Source organism: Dipodomys ordii, unplaced genomic scaffold (genome assembly GCF_000151885.1).
Source record: "Dipodomys ordii isolate 6190 unplaced genomic scaffold, Dord_2.0 Scaffold137, whole genome shotgun sequence".
Lineage (NCBI taxonomy): Eukaryota > Metazoa > Chordata > Mammalia > Rodentia > Heteromyidae > Dipodomys > Dipodomys ordii.
In genome coordinates, this window is record NW_012267353.1 from 2,047,515 (window position 1) to 2,065,525 (window position 18,011).

Sequence of the window (18,011 nt, forward strand, 5' to 3'; positions counted from 1 at the left end):
CCCTTCCCCTCCACAAATTATACCCACATCAAATACAGTGAAAGCAGGGGTTATACTGTGGGGGAGGGACATACAAAGCAACAAAGAAATAATCTTATAATTGCATTAGAAACAAATGCATGAAAGAAAAAAAACCATTTAAATACATATCTTAGGGTTCATTTTCCTAACATCACCTTATCTGACCCCATGAATCAAATTTCTATCTTAAGATCTCAGCTTTGTCCATAGAAAAGTGCTTAATGTAGAGATTTCTGGGTAAATTCTTTCAGCACTGCACTATTAGAGTTAATGGCTCTGGCATTTCTGAGGGAGGGGGGTTGGGGGCTACATTGGCACTATTCCCTTGGTATCCTCTGAAATGTGGCTTGTGCAGCTCTTCTGTGCTTTGGTGTTGGCCTCAATCATGAGTGCCTCCACTGCCGAAATTACCCAGCCTGTCCTAAGCCCCAGCACCAGGTCCACACAGGCCATTCTGCATCCTCCTTGGACAGAGGAGAGTCTTCGCTATTTGCAGTGGGGAGGGGCTTATGGATGTTCTTGCTTACTGCTTTGGGTTCTTGGAAAACTGGAGGTCTGCATGAGTTTTCTGAGCATGTGGGTACAGGTTGAGTACCGCATGGTTTTCTTCTTGTCACTGACACTGGGAAGAGCTGTTTCCTGAAGGTCTTGATGGGAAGCATCTGGTCTCCTCACTTCATTTCTGAGATGTCAAGAAGGTCTATTCCTCATTAACCCCAGAATTTGTGCAGAGAGTGTGGGCTAGCCACAATACCTCATCCCAGTTATCTAAGCCTATGAGTTACATAGTGTCAGTGTCCTTCTCCTGTGCCCCCAAATATCTATACCACCTTCTTCTTGCCATTGAGTATACTTTGCCTACCTTGATGACTTTTATGACCCTTCTAAGGATGCCTGACTCTCTGAGCCAACAAGTAAAGTTTCAGTCATTGAGCCACCAAGTATAGTGGTATTTACAGTAATCTTCCCCCCCCCCTCTGGCATCCCACCCAGATCAATATTGTTTCTGGTCATTGTAGTTCCAGGTGCCACACAATATTATAAAGTGCCACTTGAAAGCTGATTAACTTTCTTAGGTAGTACCATTCTTTGGTTTGCAGTCAACCCTTTTCCTTCTCTCAAACCTCCACGAGGCATTATTTAGGCTTACATTAGCTGTAACAGCAAATGAAGTCAGCCTCTTTAACAGAAGTTTCCTTCATACTGGGATACAGGCTGTTGATGTGGCTCATCAATTTCATCACTGACGCTCTGACTCGTTCTGCTTTTCTACTGTCTTAGAAGGCAGGACACCTGCTCATGGGGCACGGTTACTTTGTCTCAGAGCTCTCTGCACATTCCTACTGCAAAGGAAGGACGAAGAGACTTACCCTTTTAATTCACTAAGAGAGGAACTTCCCCCTTCTAGCAATAGCTCAATGACTAGAATTATGATGATCAACACTCTTAGCTTGAAGGAATGCTGGGAAATCAAACACATCGGCCTTTTTTCCTCTCAAGGGTAGGTGAAGGCAGGGGAAAAGAAGATTGTAAGTGGATTTTGAATAAAATCAACCAACATTGTCAAAGGTCAGATAGATGCCCATAGAGCACATATATCTACTTCAAAGGTGGTGCTAATTTGTAATATTATAAGATCAAAATTTCTTTAGCTTGTCTGAAGGTTCAAAAACTCTTGTTGAAATATTTGTGAAGTATTTGGTGGGATATTTGGACATCTCCTAAGACCAGGGAATTTTCAAATCAATTAAAAGTAGAAACACAAAATGGTAGGAGTCATATTTCACCTTCTTAAGGTACACGCTTTTTAAAATGCTTTAGAAGAAATCTCATGGAAGCAATTGATAAATTACCGAAATTGAAGTTCTTTTAAGGCTGAATTACCCCCTACTTGGCAAAACATGTTAGAAATGTTTTATTGGCTTAATTTTGATTCCTTTATGTATGTGAAAGTAATAAAACTGCATTTCTTTATACGTATTTCATAACTTAGTGTTTCAAAAATTCATACTAGCTTTTCTAATATAGATCAAATTAGGTTCTACTGTACATCCATCATATTCTGGTAAGTATATTGAAGCAGTATAAATGTTTGCAGAAGGAAGAAGCCTAGACAAAGATAAAGGAGAAACATCAAGCAATTCCTACCTTGGGCAGTATATTACTTGTCAACCAGCTAGCTACCTCAGAGGCCAGATCCTACTTGTCATTCAATTTTTATAAATTTACATTTTTTAATGAACATAGTTGTGTATACACTTGTTGTCTCTAGCTGTTTTCATTCTATGACAGCATAATGAATAGTCGGGAGAGACAGATTGGGAATTATACACTACTTGGTCCTTCACCAAATCAGTTTGCCTACCTCTTTATCCCTAGTCATGGGTGATTTGGTAAGAGGTAGAGCCAATGAATGGATTCCTCTTCCTTTCCATGGAACCAATTTGATGCCTAAGTATATTTTTAAACAGAATGTAAAATATGTGAGTGATTTAGTAATAGCACATTCAAGACTCCTGGATAAGAGCTATCTTAGTCCATTGTGCTGTTATAACAAAATAGCACAGACTGGGTAGCTTCTAAGCAGCAGAAAATTTTTCCCATGATTCTAGAAACTGGGAAATGTGAGATTTAGGTATCTCTCCTTCAGTCCCCAAACTTAATGTGACAGCTACTTCCTGGTTCATGGATGGCACATTCTCACATGCTGGAAGGTACTAATGAGCTTCCTCAGACCTCTTTGATAAGGTCATTAATCCCTTTTATTATGGCCCTACTCTCACCACCTAGTAATATAAGTAGGAGTCCAAAGCCCCCACCTTCAAACACCATCACAATGGAGATTATAGACTTCAACATTAATTTTTAGGGGGTACAAACCAAAGGAAGGACATTAATTTTCATACCAAAAGTGTCAGATATAGCTCAGCCTTTCATTAGAAATGTTTTCACTATACTGACTTTTTTTCAAGCATTGAATCTGTGGGTAGAAAATCACCAGCAGCCCCTGACCCTAGCTTGACCTGCGGCCTTGAGTAATTTACTCTAACTCTCAGAATCTTCCTCAACTGGAATAGGAGAGAATTGGCTATAGAGCTTTCTTTTTCTCCTTCCTTCCATCCTTCCTTCCTTCCTTCCTTCCTTCCTTCCTTCCTTCCTTCCTTCCTTCCTTCCTTCCTTCCTTCCTTCCTTCCTTCCTGCCTCCTGCCTGCCTGCCTACCTTACTTCCTTTCCTTCCTTCCTTCTTTCTTTCTTTCTTTCTTTCTTTCTTTCTTTCTTTCTTTCTTTCTTTCTTTCTTTCTTTCTTTCTTTCTTTCTTTCTTTCTTCCTTTCTTAATGTCTTGCCAATTCTAGGTCTTGAACTCAGGGCCTGGGTGCTATCAAAGCTAATGCTGTATCTGTTGAGCATACTCCCACTTTAGGCATTTTGGTAGTTCACTGAAAAGAAAAGTCTCATGGACTTTCCTGCCTGAGCTAGCTTTGAACCAAGATCCTCATATCATAGCCTCTTGATTAAATAGGATGACAGTCATGAGCTTGAATTGTCTTCCATTTGGTGCATATGATCAAAGACATTAGGGCTCTTCCAGACACTTTGTCTTATTAGCTTAATTAATCTACAGTTAGCACTATTATCAACTTCGCATGACACATGAGGAAACTGAGGCACCTTGCTCAGAGTCATAGATTATTTCACTTTCTTGTTTCAGAGCCTATTTAATTTATTTTTTAAAAATTGAGAATTTTTAGCCCAGGATTCTGGAAAGTTTGATCACATGGCACTAAACCTTCTTGTTGCATCTTAATGTGGCAGAGGGTAACACAGAGAGACAAAGCAAGAACGTGAGCTTGTGTCTGCCTTCCTCTTCTTATAAACTACTAATGCCATCATGGGCCTCTACCCTCATGACCTCATTTAATTCTAATTATTTCCCAAAGGTCCCACCAGCATATGATTCGGGGTATTAAGTTCCTACCACATGAAATTTGGGGACCTAGTAAAACCAGAGAAGAACCATCGTCTCAGCTATTCATTTTTCTGCCTTCCACACAATTCTCTATGTTCACAGCAATGAAGGAGAAATCAGTGTGAGAGGTACAGGTTGCCATTCCTAGAAACTGTGGACACCGTTAAAAATTAGAACAAGAATTCTTTCATTTACAGAAATCCTACCAGGCCATCAAGATCACTCCAGATGTCTCATTTTCTCAATCTTTTCCTGTCTAAAGTCAGATGAAAACTTTGATTTTAAGATAATAGTTGTGGCACTACAGGTCAGAAACTGGGTCATTTCTGCGAATTCACTTATTTTTGCCAGTACCAATTTTTTTTCAGTTCTGTCTGAGAATTAAAAAAAAACAACAAAAACAAGCAAACAAACGATGTGGAACAATTTGTGGCAGATGGTAATTTCAGCTCTAGGTGAGTTTTTGTCATTATATTCTGGGAAATGGAAACTATGCTTTAGATAATCATCTGTTATTTTAGCAAACTGCCAAGTAAGAACTATTGTAGCTATGATGGTTTTTAAATGGTGATTTTTTTCCCCTTAGCGATTAATACATAAACCATTTCTATTTGAATTCTGCTGAATTTTAGATGTCCATCATGAGGGGACATTTTAATTTCGTAGTCTTTTACTGTGAGAATGATCCCAGATATAGAAAAATCAGTATTCTGCACCATACTATGGAGAATTTTTTAAAAATCAAATGGTTTGGTTGGGGCTGGAAAGGTAAAATGGAATCAAGTTTGTTTTCTCAAAATTTAACCACGCTTGGAAATTATAGCCCTACACAGCTAAACCATAGTGTTCAGTACCAGTGTAAGTCTCTAATTAATTTATTTTATGTTAATTAAGTTTATAATTATATAGTAAAACATTTCCCTTCTCCCTCAAGAAATTGACTGAGTCTTCTGAAGGGGCTTTGTGACTATAATTTAGGTGCAATTAGTCAGTTAAATTTAGTTAGGATTTGATTTATTCAACTGTTGCTGCAAGATGCTAGACAGGAAGAATAGTTTGTCTTGGAAGTAGATCTGGTTAGAGGTGATATGTTCCTGGAAGCTTACTCCTTGCCTTTGCATGGCTAGGTTTGGTATCTGGATTAAGTAGAAATACAAAAAACTGTCACAATTTGGTTTCATAGCTGTTTTCTGTGTCTATTTCTCATTTAATTGATAATTAACTTATTGACCAAATGTTTCTTTCTGATCCTGGAATTGGAACTGAAGCCCATGGTATAGTTCTAAGACATCTTCCACCATGGGTGTGAAATCCCTGACACTTGCCAGCATTTGGATGCAGAGTAGTATCTCAGTCAGAAGCCTCCATTCTGGCATGGCAAGCCATCTTACTGACCCAGAAAGGCAGTATGGCCACCCTGAGATCTGCCAGAGCTTAGAGCAGCTCTTCTTGCCATGTCCCCAGGGAGTCTGGCTCTCACATTGGGCCTCTGTTTTCCAGGAGAGTGAACTTGGAATTTTTGAGCAAAGTTCTCCTCTGTGCATTTTTTTAAATCCTTTATAGCCAGTAAATCTAGTTGGACCTATGATTTATAATGTGGTTGGAAGGAATCATTGGAGGAGCTTCTGAGTTGAGCAAGGGCAGGGTTGGAGTTCCCTGTTTATGACTGAAAATGGAAATCTGGAAAGCACTGAAGCATGCTTATTCTAGTGAGCAGTTGGAGAATATACTGGTAACACCTTAGGGGACAGTATAGCCAAAGTTCATCTACTTTAAAGTGTTCTGCTCTTACTTCTGGAAATATTTACTTCTTGGTGGGTAAACAGAGGATTTTGCTGTATAAGAGCAGCTCAAGATTTTTATTTATTTTTTATTAAGATTTTTATTTTTGTCCAAAGTGCTAAGATGAAATACATAAGATAATGCTAATAGACATTTGGGGCTGAGCATGATGACCCAGACCTATAATCCTAGCTACTCCAGGGGCTAAGAGCAAGAGGATGGTGGTTTGAAGGCAGCCTAGGCAAAAAGTTCTTCAGGTCCCATCATCTCAACCAATAAGCTGGGTGTGGTGGTATATATGCCTGCCATCCCAGTGACATGAGAATTACAGATAGAAGGATTGTGGCCCCGGTCACCTAGGCCAAAAATTTCTGCAAGACCCTATTCAAAAACTAATAAAAGCAAATGGAGCTAATGGCATAGTTCAAGCTGTAGACTGCTACTTAGCACCCTTGAGGTCCTGAGTTCAAACCCTAAAATCTCCCCCCAAAAAAAGAATCTTTGTTATTCTGTCATATGGTTGGATGTGGTTGGTTAATGAGAGAAAATAAAATTAATAACCTACCTTTATGATTCCATCTGTAAAATGGAAGCACTAACCTTCTTTTACTCTACTAGAAATAAATGAATGTTTTCTTCCAAAGAAGTTTGGGAAATATGGTTGACATATACTTGGAAAGTTGTCCTAAAACAAGATTTTTATAAATCATATTTCTCTGCTTTACATTGTTCATATTTTTCAGAACTTGTTTACATTCACTTTTTTAATAATTGTACTATAACTTTGATAGTCTTTGTCTTCAATTTTCCTATAATGGAATAAGAAAAGAAACAAAACAGTACAGCAAAATGGGTGGAGGGGAGACATCAATAAATAAAATACTACTTAAGATGTTTTGAAAGAAAAAAACATCATATTCAAATCTAGGCCATAACAACCACGGATAAAATAACAATAGTGAAAATGTCATATACTTCAGTTCTCTCAGGCCACAAGAGAAATAGAGAAGGGAATGAGAGAAAGAGCCACCATCCATACATGTGCAGAAAAAGGAAGAGAGGTGTGGAGGTGGAAGGAGAGGGAGAGAGATGGAGGGAGAGAGAAGAGGGGGAGGCAGGAGGGGAGAAAAGGGAGAGAGAAGAAGAGAGACAGACTGATGGGAGGACATCACACAAGGGAGGGGTGACATTAGACAGTTGAAAAAAGGAAAAGAAGTGACAAAGACACTTATTTCCACTGTCCTGGAACCCGGCATGCATTTGTGAAGACCATTTTCTATATCCAATCCTGTTGGCTTTAAAAAACATAGTCCCTGAATGGTTTACAACCAAGTCCACAATAGCAATTCAATGAAAGTGCATCAAGGTTATGTCTTACTTGTGGCTAGCAGTTAATCATCATTCTGAGCATATTGGTTTTTTATGTCACCCTCCTTAGTAAAGCATAGGTCTTTTCATATCTCTCTCTCTATTTTTTATTTAAAAATTTGTGCTTTCACATTTGCATGTATGTGTCTGTTATATCCTTCAACATCTCTGTTTTATGCAGACTACAATTCTTCTTTGAAGCAAAGAACGTGTGTAGGGTTATAAATTAAAAGTAGCCTTTCTCTTTTAATTGCTTGGACTTTCCCAACAACTTCCTATAAGTTCTGCAGAATATCCTTGAAAAGAGTGTCAGATGTTTTGAATACATTGTTTGCACTGAAGAAAAAAAAGATCTAAAATGCATTGTTTTGCCAGTGTCTTGCTTAACTAAGCTATTATATTTTGTGTGTCATAGCCTGCCAGCCATACTTCATTTAAGGAAAAAATGTAATATCTGCCGTGTGTGTGTGTGTGTGTGTGTGTGTGTGTGTGTGTAAAACAGCAATGGATGCTCTTTCCCAAAGTTTTTGCCTCATAAATTGTCCTTAAATAAGGACTCAGAAGGGAGTTGGTGTGTGCCAGACTGAAGGAGTTGTGGAGTAGAGGATTCTCCAGTCTTCTAAAGACAGGGTCTTGTAAAGCCACTGAGGTGGCCACACATCCAGGTGCACTGAGACCTTATTGAGTGTTAGTAAAGACCATGAGGTGGGATGGCATAGCAGAAAGGGCAAATGAGCTCTTTGAGCAAAGAAAAGAAGCTTCTAGAACTGCAGGTTCATTTAGGTCAGGTTGGGAGTTCAGTTGGTGGCCTCAGGCTGAATGCATATGAGGCTGTGACTCTGGGATTATCTTTGCACTTTTTGGGTTTCCTGTTGAGAGTCTGCTCTTGGGTAAAGTAAGCTGTCTGTTTAATGAGGCTTTTTGAAATGGGTCCCCTGCTATGTATTGTGAATGTGCATAGCAATTGGCTGTTTTCAGAATCCTGAGGGGTTCTCGCAATGCAAAAGCATATGAGTGAGAAGACACTTTTCAGGCTGATGACCTGTCCAGGGGTCTGTCTATTTAAACTTTGCTAGGGCCAGGGATGGTCATCTGGGTTAAAGTTGGATATGCTTTCCCAGGTTCCCATGGAACTTGCCATTCCTCTTTATGGGTGAGTGTTCAGTCACATTCCAGTGGACTTACAGAGAGCAGGAGGAGGATCACTTTAACCTTCTTCAGATATCAGCAGAGAGTTAGATGGGCCCTTGCTGGCCCCCTTCTCATCCCCGATGCTTTTGAGGAGAGGCACATTTCAATTCTCATTCTTAGTAAGTAATGTCTGAGGTGATGGGAGTTTTGCCAATGGTGGTGCTGGAAGAAGGCAGCACGGAAAAGGGGCATATTTGGGTAAAAGACTTCTTCTTTCTACATCATCTTCTGTCTCTCAGTTTGGGCACACCCCAGCCTTCTAGATCAAAGGCTATTATAGTTACACAAATATCTTTGAAATCTGGAAGCTTCCTGATCTCTCGCCATCCCACCCCTCCATATCCCAGCAAGTGCTTCTAGCAGCTGTGGAGACAGGTCTGGGGCCCCCTGTTGGTCTGGGGTCCTGGGTATTGAAAGAGTAATGTTCTTGCTTGCAAGACCCAAGCAGTGAGGAGGAGGAAATAAAGCTTAGGACTGACCACATGAACCAATCTTCTTGATAAACCATCGATCAAAACCCAGTTTTACCTTGTTGATGCCAAATGATAGGGTGACAACCTACCCTCCAAAATGAGCAGGAGAAAGCTTTTGCTTTTTCTAATGCTCTTCTGAGGCAGGTTTTGTGTAATTCATGCTGATTAGAGACAGTTTATGGAGGAGATGTGGAGACCATCAACCTCAGGTCTCTTTCTGTCTGCCATTCTGAAAGACTTGGTGTGAGTTGAGGTTTTCTTAGCTTTCACACTTAGTTTGTTGAAATGGAGATGGGATTCATTCTATTCAAGTGAGAGTGTTGGGACCTCTCCTCCTTGAAGCCACTGATGAATCTGAATTCTGAAATTTGCAGCAATCAGCAAGGGTCCTGTGCACACAATAGTCCGCTCAGTGTAGCTGCTTACGTAGCAAGAATCCTAAATGTTAAAGGTCTTCAAACTTGATTTCTGAGGCAATGCTTGCAAGTGCTTGCTCCATGACAAATATTATTCATACATGTATTCTTCCACCTTGAGAGTGGATTCTGTAGTCTTGACACCTCTGGTTTTGCTCTTCAGTAATCATGGTTCCTTTGTATGCATGCAGTCTCTGAAGTGCACCAATCACAACTAATTTTCCTTTATTCCTCCTCTTCCTCTTTCCACCTCCAGATTTGCATCTTTATCATAATAATGATCATTCTCAGACAGGCAGTAGTGGATCTATGTATGCTTTCTTTTCCAGAAACTCACTGCCAGATCCATTTTTGTCTGTTACCCATCATTTTAGCCACAGTCAGACAGAGCCAAACAACTTTCATTGTGTGTGTTTGAAGTTCTTCCGGGTTTTATACAGTCATGGCTCACTGTGTGATAGGCTACACATCCCTCCCTTCCTGCTTGGTCCCTGTAGTTTCTAGATCTGTGGCTTCACATGCTATAAAACACCACAACTACAGTATTTGAGTGAAAAGCAAATGTAGATGCAAAGCCTGAGATAGAAGTACCAAGTTTATGCAGGAAGCCCTCTGTTTTCATGGGTCTTACACATGTGCATTCAACCAATGGTAGTTCAATATTATTTGAAAACAAGAGTTATATCTGTAGTAAACATGCAAATTCATCACTATCCCCTAAACAACACAGTATAACAATTTATATAGCATTGTAGTGTACTAGATACTAACAGGAATATAGAAATGAAATAAATGTATAAGGAAGATTTTACATAGGGTATATGCAAATACTATGCCATTTTATATAAAGGATACTAGCATTACAGAATTTTGGTACCTGCCAGGGTGCCTTGGATATCGAGGGATGACTGTACATGTATATTGAGCAAACAAGGCTAGATAGACCCATGTGAATAGTAGATTAATTTGGGCTCCTTGGTTTGATCATGGTGGATTTTTTTTTTTTGGTTGTAGGGCTTGAACTCAGCGTCTGGGTGTTATCCCTGAACTTTTGTACTCAAGGCTAGTAATGCTCTACCACTTTGAGCCATGGCTCCACTTCTTGTTTTCTGTTGGTTCTTAGAGATAAGAGTCTCACAGAATTTTTCCTGCGTGGGTTGGTTTCAAATCCAGATCCTCAGATCTCAGCCTCCTGAGTAGCTAGGATTACAGGCATGAGCCACCAGTGCCTGGTTGATAGTAGAATATTGTGACCTTCTGAATATCCCTCAGATCACAAGCTTCCATTTTTGTTTTTCTATTCTGTTTGAAAGCATTTTTAGGTGCTTCTATGGACCAGGGCAGTGGCATCCACTGCACCCATGACTGGCAGACCCGACCATTTGTCCATCCTATGTGAAGTCTTGTCAAGTGCCTGAGCTCTTGACCTGACCACACCCTTCTTGGAATCATGGAATTTGAGTTGTGCAATCACTTTGGCTTTCTTTATGCATTCTAGCATTGCCAAGAACTTTGTGTTTCCTCCTTTAATTTTCAGGACATAAGTAAACATTTTGCAAATGCAAACCCTAACTTTTTCCCTTTACTATCCTTGTTGTGTAGCTTTGTCTCTAGATTGTTGTTTTTTTCATCTCCATAAATACATGGAACCACTGATTCTTTCCTTTGTCCCAACACATTGTAACATTGATCAATATGAGAATTAGAATAAATTGAGACCTTTTCTGCAGGAGCTTACAGTAACCTATGAGACATTCATGGGTGTCCATGTATTCATCTTTAAAGGTTTCACTGTATTGAAAATGTGTATGACTTTCTTCTCAGCTTTCCAGGGAGTGGAGGCACCCAGTTGGCCAAGAAAAGCAATGTTGCATTGGCCTTTCTTTCCTTCCATTTCAGGTCTGCTGTTGAGTTCTCCAATAAAACTCAGAATTCAGGTCTGCTGTTGAGTTCTCCAATAAAACTCAGAATTCAGACATCATTATGATGAATCACCAAATTCATTCTGTCCTTGATATTTGTGTGTTAGTGCTGAGCAGTTAAGGGTTATTTTATGGGATGCAATTGGGATTCAGAAAAATTACAAAAGAAAAGCAAGTACAAAAGAAGGCTGCTGAGTCTAGACCACTACGAGGATAAAATACATCCCTATAGGAGGTGGCTTTTATATAGGAGCTGAAGAGCAGTCCAGGCATTAGAAGGGGAACTTGCTTGCTGGAAGGAGTCCTCAGGATAAGACATGGCCTGTGGACAAGGCACATCCTTAAAAGCAGAAGGGATGCTTGGAGAATGTTTGTACACATCTTGGCTGAGTAGAGCAAGAACAGGATCTAAACTGAAGGGCATGGGGAATATCTATTACAAGTGCAGAAGCTACCTTTGTAAAAGATAGACTGATGATCCAGAGATTCACAGCTTAGACATCAGCTCTTTCACTCATTCTTGGGCAATTTTGGGCACATCATATCTACATGGGCTGAGTCTTAGAAAACTTAAAAAAAAACCCAAAACCACAACAGCAAGAGATAGTTGTCATTAACTAACAGATACTAGGGATTCACAAAAACCAAACTTAGAGAAATTGATATGTTAACCTAGGTATTGATATAGGGCAAAATTATAACTGACTCATATAAAACTTGGTGATGGATAGCTTCTGAACCCACTATTTTCTAGGCACTCGATGTTTATCATGTGATTTTACCAAGCCAACACTTTTCCACAAGACTCAGGAAGAATTCTTCATGCTTTCCAATGAAGGTAAATGGCCACTCTGAAGTCCTAGCCACCACACCGTTTCCGTGGTGGCACTCTGCCACACAGTTGCCCAAGCCGGCAGTTTTCTGCTTGAACTCTCCAAGTGACAAATGTGATAAGATTTGCTTTTTTAGATAGCAGCTGTATCTTTCTTCCGTTCCCTCAGCTTCCTCTGGACTCAGCAGTTTTCCTTTTTGATCCAGATAAATTGCTGTTAATTTAAATGTACTGCAGATCCTTGCCATTTTATGGCTGATTGCCTCTGAGTAATAGAAGGAACATGTGTGCACGTTTGAATGTAAATAAATCTCAATGGGTTGAGAGCCAATGGTAGAAAAGCAGAGCACTTCACTGACCCTCAGACCTCTCCTCAGTCCATCCCTTTGAAGAGGACAGTGCTAAATCAGCAAATTGAGATCCTGTTTTAGGCCACATCCGTTCTTTTGCCTTCTCTCCCTTCAATTTTCCTTCTCATTTCTCCGACTGCACCTGCTTCAGCCTTGTTCCTGTTTAGTTTAGCTAACATACACAGCAGTGACAAAGTGTTTCCAAAGTTGTTTTCTATAGAGGAGCTGATCTCACGGAAACCACCATGCACCATTGGAATGCTGCGAATGTTTCAGAATGTCACATTGTCAAAATATATCTATATTTCGGGCTCAGAAGCTAGACAGCTCGTTTGGCTGCTAAGCCCACAAGATGTTCAGCCATTTGTTGTGGTCTAAAAACTTTCCCCCTCACTAGAAGAAAATAATGATCTATTGTTTTCTGGTCCTTTTCTTGAGGATTTAAATTTTTGTGGGATTTGTTGTTGTTGTTGTTGTTATTTCCCTCTCCCCTTTTTATGAAAGGGTAGAAGTTATAAGATCCTGATAGATAAATTGGGGCTGTGATTGAATCTGTCAATCACTTAGAATTATGAAGTGGTAGGCATAGTTTCTTGCAGGGTGCCAGTGCCTAGCTACTCAGGAGGCTGAGATCTGAAGATTATGGTCCAAAGCTAGCATGGGCAGGAGTTTGTGAAACTCTTATCTACAAACAGGCACCAATAAAACTGGAGGTATTGCTATAGCTTAAGTGGTAGGGTGCTAGCCTTCAAGAAAGTTCAGGGACAGTGAGTTCCCAAGCCCTGAGTTTAAGCCCTAAGATTAGTACAAAAAAAGTGTCAACTCTGTTTCAATATGTGGTGAGATATCAATAGTGAGTGAAGATGCAAGGTATCAAAGAGGAGAGAAGAGAAGAGACTGACTTTCCTTGCTGGAAGTGAGGAATGGTAGAAAGCACAGCCTAAATATAGACCCTACTGTAATGGTGTACTTCACAAGGAAGGTATCCTGTGTGTTCATATGGAGTTTGCATCTCGAGTGTGGAACTGAACTCTTGTTTCTTTGGGAAGAATGGACATATCACGAAGTCCAGATGAAGAGGCTGTATGAGGAACATATCCATTTCAATAAGGGCAAAAGCAGTCATGGTGTTCCTGAAGAGCTGGCATCAAGAGAAGCAAATTCTGTCTCCTAATAGTCATCATTAATGAGCCTAGAAAGGGTCTTAAGGTAGGAAAACGGCAAACAGAGGCAAAGAAGGGTGGCCTACTTTCCCTTGCAAATGCTCATTGGTATAAATCTCAGAGTTGCTGTGACATAACTCAACTGGAGAAGAGGCTTTGCTCTTAGAGCTTAATCGAGTCTATTATTCTATGAGAATTTAAATACCCTCCCAAATAATTATGTAGGGAAACAAGTATGTAGAATTAATATATTATTATTTCTGTCCTGATGCTTGAACTCAGGACCTGGGTGCTGTTCCTTAAGCATTTTTGCTCAAGGTTAGCTTGGATTATAGGCATGAGCTACTGACACCCAGCTTGTGTGTGTGTGTGTGTGTGTGTGTGTGTGTGTGTGTGTGGTATGTGCCAGTACTGGGGCTTGAACTCAGGGCTTAGGCACTGTTCCTTTACTTTTTTGGCTCTACCACCTGAGCCACAGTTTCATTTCTGGCTTTTTGCTGGTTAGAGGTAAGATTCTCCTAGGCTTTGAACTTCAGTCCTTAGATTTCACCTTCCTGAGTAGATAGGAGTATAAGCATGAACCACTGGCACCTGGCTAACAACTGTGGTGTTTTTTGTTTTTGTTTTTAATGGGGATGGGGGTAACTATGATCTATTTTTATTGCCTTATTTCTCCTGTAAAATTCTTACATTAATCCTATTGTTTCCAGGGGAGGGAATTTGAGACCCATCTAATTAAGACTTAATTAAGGAGTGTGGTTGGCCAGTTTGGTGAGCTTGTCCTGCATGCTGTAATGCACCCTTAAACTAGTTTGGCTTCTGTTTGCCTGGAGGCAAAACTTTTTTTGAGGGGGAGGGGGGCAGGAGAAGAAATGTAGAGATAGGAGAAATCTGCATACTTAGTACTTCTTAAATTCTCAGGGCTTTGTGTGTGTGATTAAACCCACAAAACCAAGTTTGGTGACCTTGCTGAGTTCTTTTACAGTGACTTGAAATAGCAGGGGAGAGAATGCTGTAGAATTAAGCTTTGTGGACTCTTCAGCATTGCTGTAAATGATGCTGGAGATCTGGGTTGGTGATTCCAGCTCTGGAGGCAGAGGACACCCACACTTGGCATACCAGACACCAGGAAGGTTGAGGAAGATTGAGAATCTGGAGGGTTGGGCTTAGAGAACCTTCCAGAACTCAGCTTGAGAATGTCTTGGGGCTTTCTAATATGATGCCTTCTATTGCCACTTGGGAAACGAATAAAGATTCATGCAATTTACACATAGAATGGTTTGCACCGGAACCTTTGCCATTCCTAGTGGGTTTTCAGGAACAAGTGCAGAGAGAAGTTGTCTTCAATTTATCTCTTTCTTGTACTGTGACACAGAATCATAGTTCCTAGGCTGGGATCAGAGCCCTAGCACATAGCAGTTGTATGACCTTGGGCAAACTGCTTAACCCACGGAGCCTGTTTCCTCACTTGTAACGAAGGCATGAAGGCATAATAGCAGGACCTGTCTCATAGGAATTATTATAAAATTCAACAGGCCGGGGCTGGGAAGGTGGTTCAGTGGTAGAGTGCTTGCCTTGCATGCATGAGGCCCTGGGTTCGATTCCTCAACACCACATAAGCAAAAAGAAAAAATCTGGAAGTGGCGCTATGGCTCAAGTGGTAGAGCGCTAGCCTTGAGCTGAAGAGCTGAGGGACAGCGCCCAGGCCGCGTTCAGGCCCCATGACCGGACCCCCCCCAAAAAAAAATTCAACAGGCCAATTTGGGCATCACACTTGAAAAAAAGCCTGGTATAAAGGAGATTCATTATTTTGCCCTAGACTTATTTACTCATCTTTCACCTCTTGTGGGGCCATGAAATATTTGTGGCCAACCAACTCCATATTCTTCCTTATTTTTATGTCATCTATTACAACATCTGCTCTTTGGTGTTTAATAAAATTTCCAGAATTAACTTATTGGATATAAGTTATGTATGTGTAATATAAATATATAGATAGACATGAATATACTCACATATAATATATGCAAATACATATATTTTCACATATATATAATGTAAATGTACTATATTCAAATATAATATATAACATACTACATGTTTCATGCTATGTATTACATATTATATATGGACATATGGCTATTATGACTTATATGAATGTCATATATTTGGTATGGTATGTACTTAAGTTTAAGCAATATTAACATTCCTGACAAGAAATCTAAACCTTTGTATTAAGCAATGTAGTTTTCTGTCCCACCTGCTGAGTAACTGTTTGATTATTTTTTTAAATAATTTGATGAAGAGAATCAGTATTTGGACAGATACTTGTTGTCCAATCAAATTTCACCCCACATAAACAAATACTTGTTCATTCTTCAGGGATCATTTTTATTTTACACAGATTTCTCCTCCTGAAATAAAGCAACCAATGTTTGATATAATTAGGGGTGGGGTTGTATGTAGAAATTGCTGCATTTTGTCCTCATGTTTTATGTAAAACTGATTTTAAGTTGAAAACAAATTTACTCAGTAATGAGATGCACATGTCTTCCCAATTTCTGTCCTGTTATTATATGATGCTTTGTGTGTTAAAGCCTATTCCATGTTGTCTTATTTTCGATTTATTTATTATTATGTTCTTTTAAAGGTGATGATGCATACATGTTCATTTCCACTGATTTTTTCTTTTGAGCATGACTTCTGTTTTATTTTGTGTTTCTTTTAGGTTTTGTTTTGTTTCATAAGATCCCACTGGATGGGTAGCTGGAATAAAGGAATGACAGAGGAAGGGGCTGTGGTGTTTGGTGGTTGCTGCTGCCCTGTAAGCTGAACTCTTGGGACTGCTGTTGGCTTATCCCGGGAAGTGCTGCTTACTTGGGATGCTCTGGTAGAAACGGGAGGTGCTTGGCGGATGTACTGTCTGGAGCCTGCTTTTTTGTGAGCTGTGATTGGGGAACACCAAGGCAGAGGCAGCTCTCAGGCAACTGAAGAGCAACTCAAGAAAACAAAACAAAACAAAAGAGGATCCCTTAAATGAATCCCTCTCTTCTGTTCTTATACCTAGTTCAAATCCAAAATTGAAATAAGATTCCATTGGATTGTGTTGCTCTTCTGAAAGGTGTGGATGTCTCCATGTCAATTGCTTGCTTATTAAAAGTGAACTGAAAAAAGTATCTATATAAAGTTAGGGATAGGTATAAATGCACACTAAAAACTGTAATAGATATTTAACCTATTTCAACACCATTTCCTGTTGTTCTCTAACCAGCTGTGACTCCAAGGAGTTTTGCCTTTTCTACATACTGTAATACAGATACTTAAAGAGAGTGAACACATCATTGTTTCAAGGACTTTGTGGTATTATTGAAAGATGCTTTTCTTTGTTTGCAGGAAAAAAAATCCACTTTTTTTTTGCTTAGGTTTCAGCATCACACAATACTAGTGAATATTTTAAGGTTCATCCACAGGCTAAAAGAAAAAAGAGGAGGGCAGCAGCAAAAACCAAAACAGCTGCTACTCCATCAGGGCTTTCAATTCAGGTTAGGCATAATCAGTTTCAGCATAACAAAGAGTGGTCTATATGCATATGGTGAAATTGTAACCTTGTCCCTTCTCATTTGCCCTCTGTGAACCACCTGCTTTTTAGAAGTCCTCCTAGGGAAAGGCCACAGTTTCTCATGCTGTTTGCATTACAGAGCTGCAGCTTTTCTAGTCAGAAAAGGCCTGGAAGCAGAATGGCAAACCTGCTGTGAGCTGGAGAGAATAGACTAAGAAGGCCAGTGCCCCTGCAGTATTCTGCCCTACCGCTGGGTTTTCATGGGCAGAATTGCTTGTCCTGACCCCAGCAGCACCGAGGTGACAGACGCTTTCTTTTGGCCTTCCTCATTGCTGAGAGGGCAGCTTCAGAGCTACAGATTGCTGTGTCCCCACTATGTCCTGTCCTAGGAACACCTGTTTCATTCGTCTGGACCTCACAGTGACCTTCATAAGCTCTGTTTGTCTGGGCCACACAGTTCTCCTGTCTTGAGTCCTGAAGAGAGGCATGGCTTCTAGGCTACCCCACCCGGCCCCTCCTTACTCCCATTGTGAGAGACACTTCAGCCTGGAACATTGCATTTGAGAAAATACAATCATCTCTATTAGGCATTCCCATCTACACCATGGTTGAATTGGAAACTGATTAACATGTTAAAACCAATGTTTTGCTGGGCTCCAGTGGCTCACACCTGTAATGCTAGCTACTCAGCAGGCTGAGATCTGAAGATTGCTCTTCAAAGCCAGCCTGGGCAGAAAAGTCTGGGAGACTCTTATCTCCAACAAACCACCAGAAAACTGGAAGTGGCACTGTGGCTCAAGTGGTAGAGCACTAGCTTTGAGCTGAAGAGCTCAGGGACAGTATCCAGGCCCGGAGTTCAAGCCCCATAACCAGGAAAGAAAGAGAGAAAGAAAGAAAGAAAGAAAGAAAGAAAGAAAGAAAGAAAGAAAGAAAGAAAGAAAGAAAGAAAGAAAGAAAGAAAGAAAG

The 18,011-nt window shown here is 40.2% G+C and overlaps 1 protein-coding gene across 2 annotated transcripts in view; it reads left to right on the forward strand.

Moving 5' to 3' along the window:
• Ntrk2 (neurotrophic tyrosine kinase, receptor, type 2) overlaps positions 1-18,011 on the forward strand; it is a 363,714-nt gene that overhangs the window by 126,277 nt on the left and 219,426 nt on the right. The window contains exon 13 of one of the 2 annotated variants that reach the window (XM_013031083.1): positions 16,215-17,764. The exons of the other annotated variant lie outside the window; for it this stretch is intronic. Coding sequence (XP_012886537.1) covers positions 16,215-16,252 — 38 coding nt within the window. The 3' untranslated portion in view covers positions 16,253-17,764. Of the gene's footprint in view, positions 1-16,214; positions 17,765-18,011 lie in introns of those variants that run through there. 2 annotated transcript variants of the gene reach the window in all.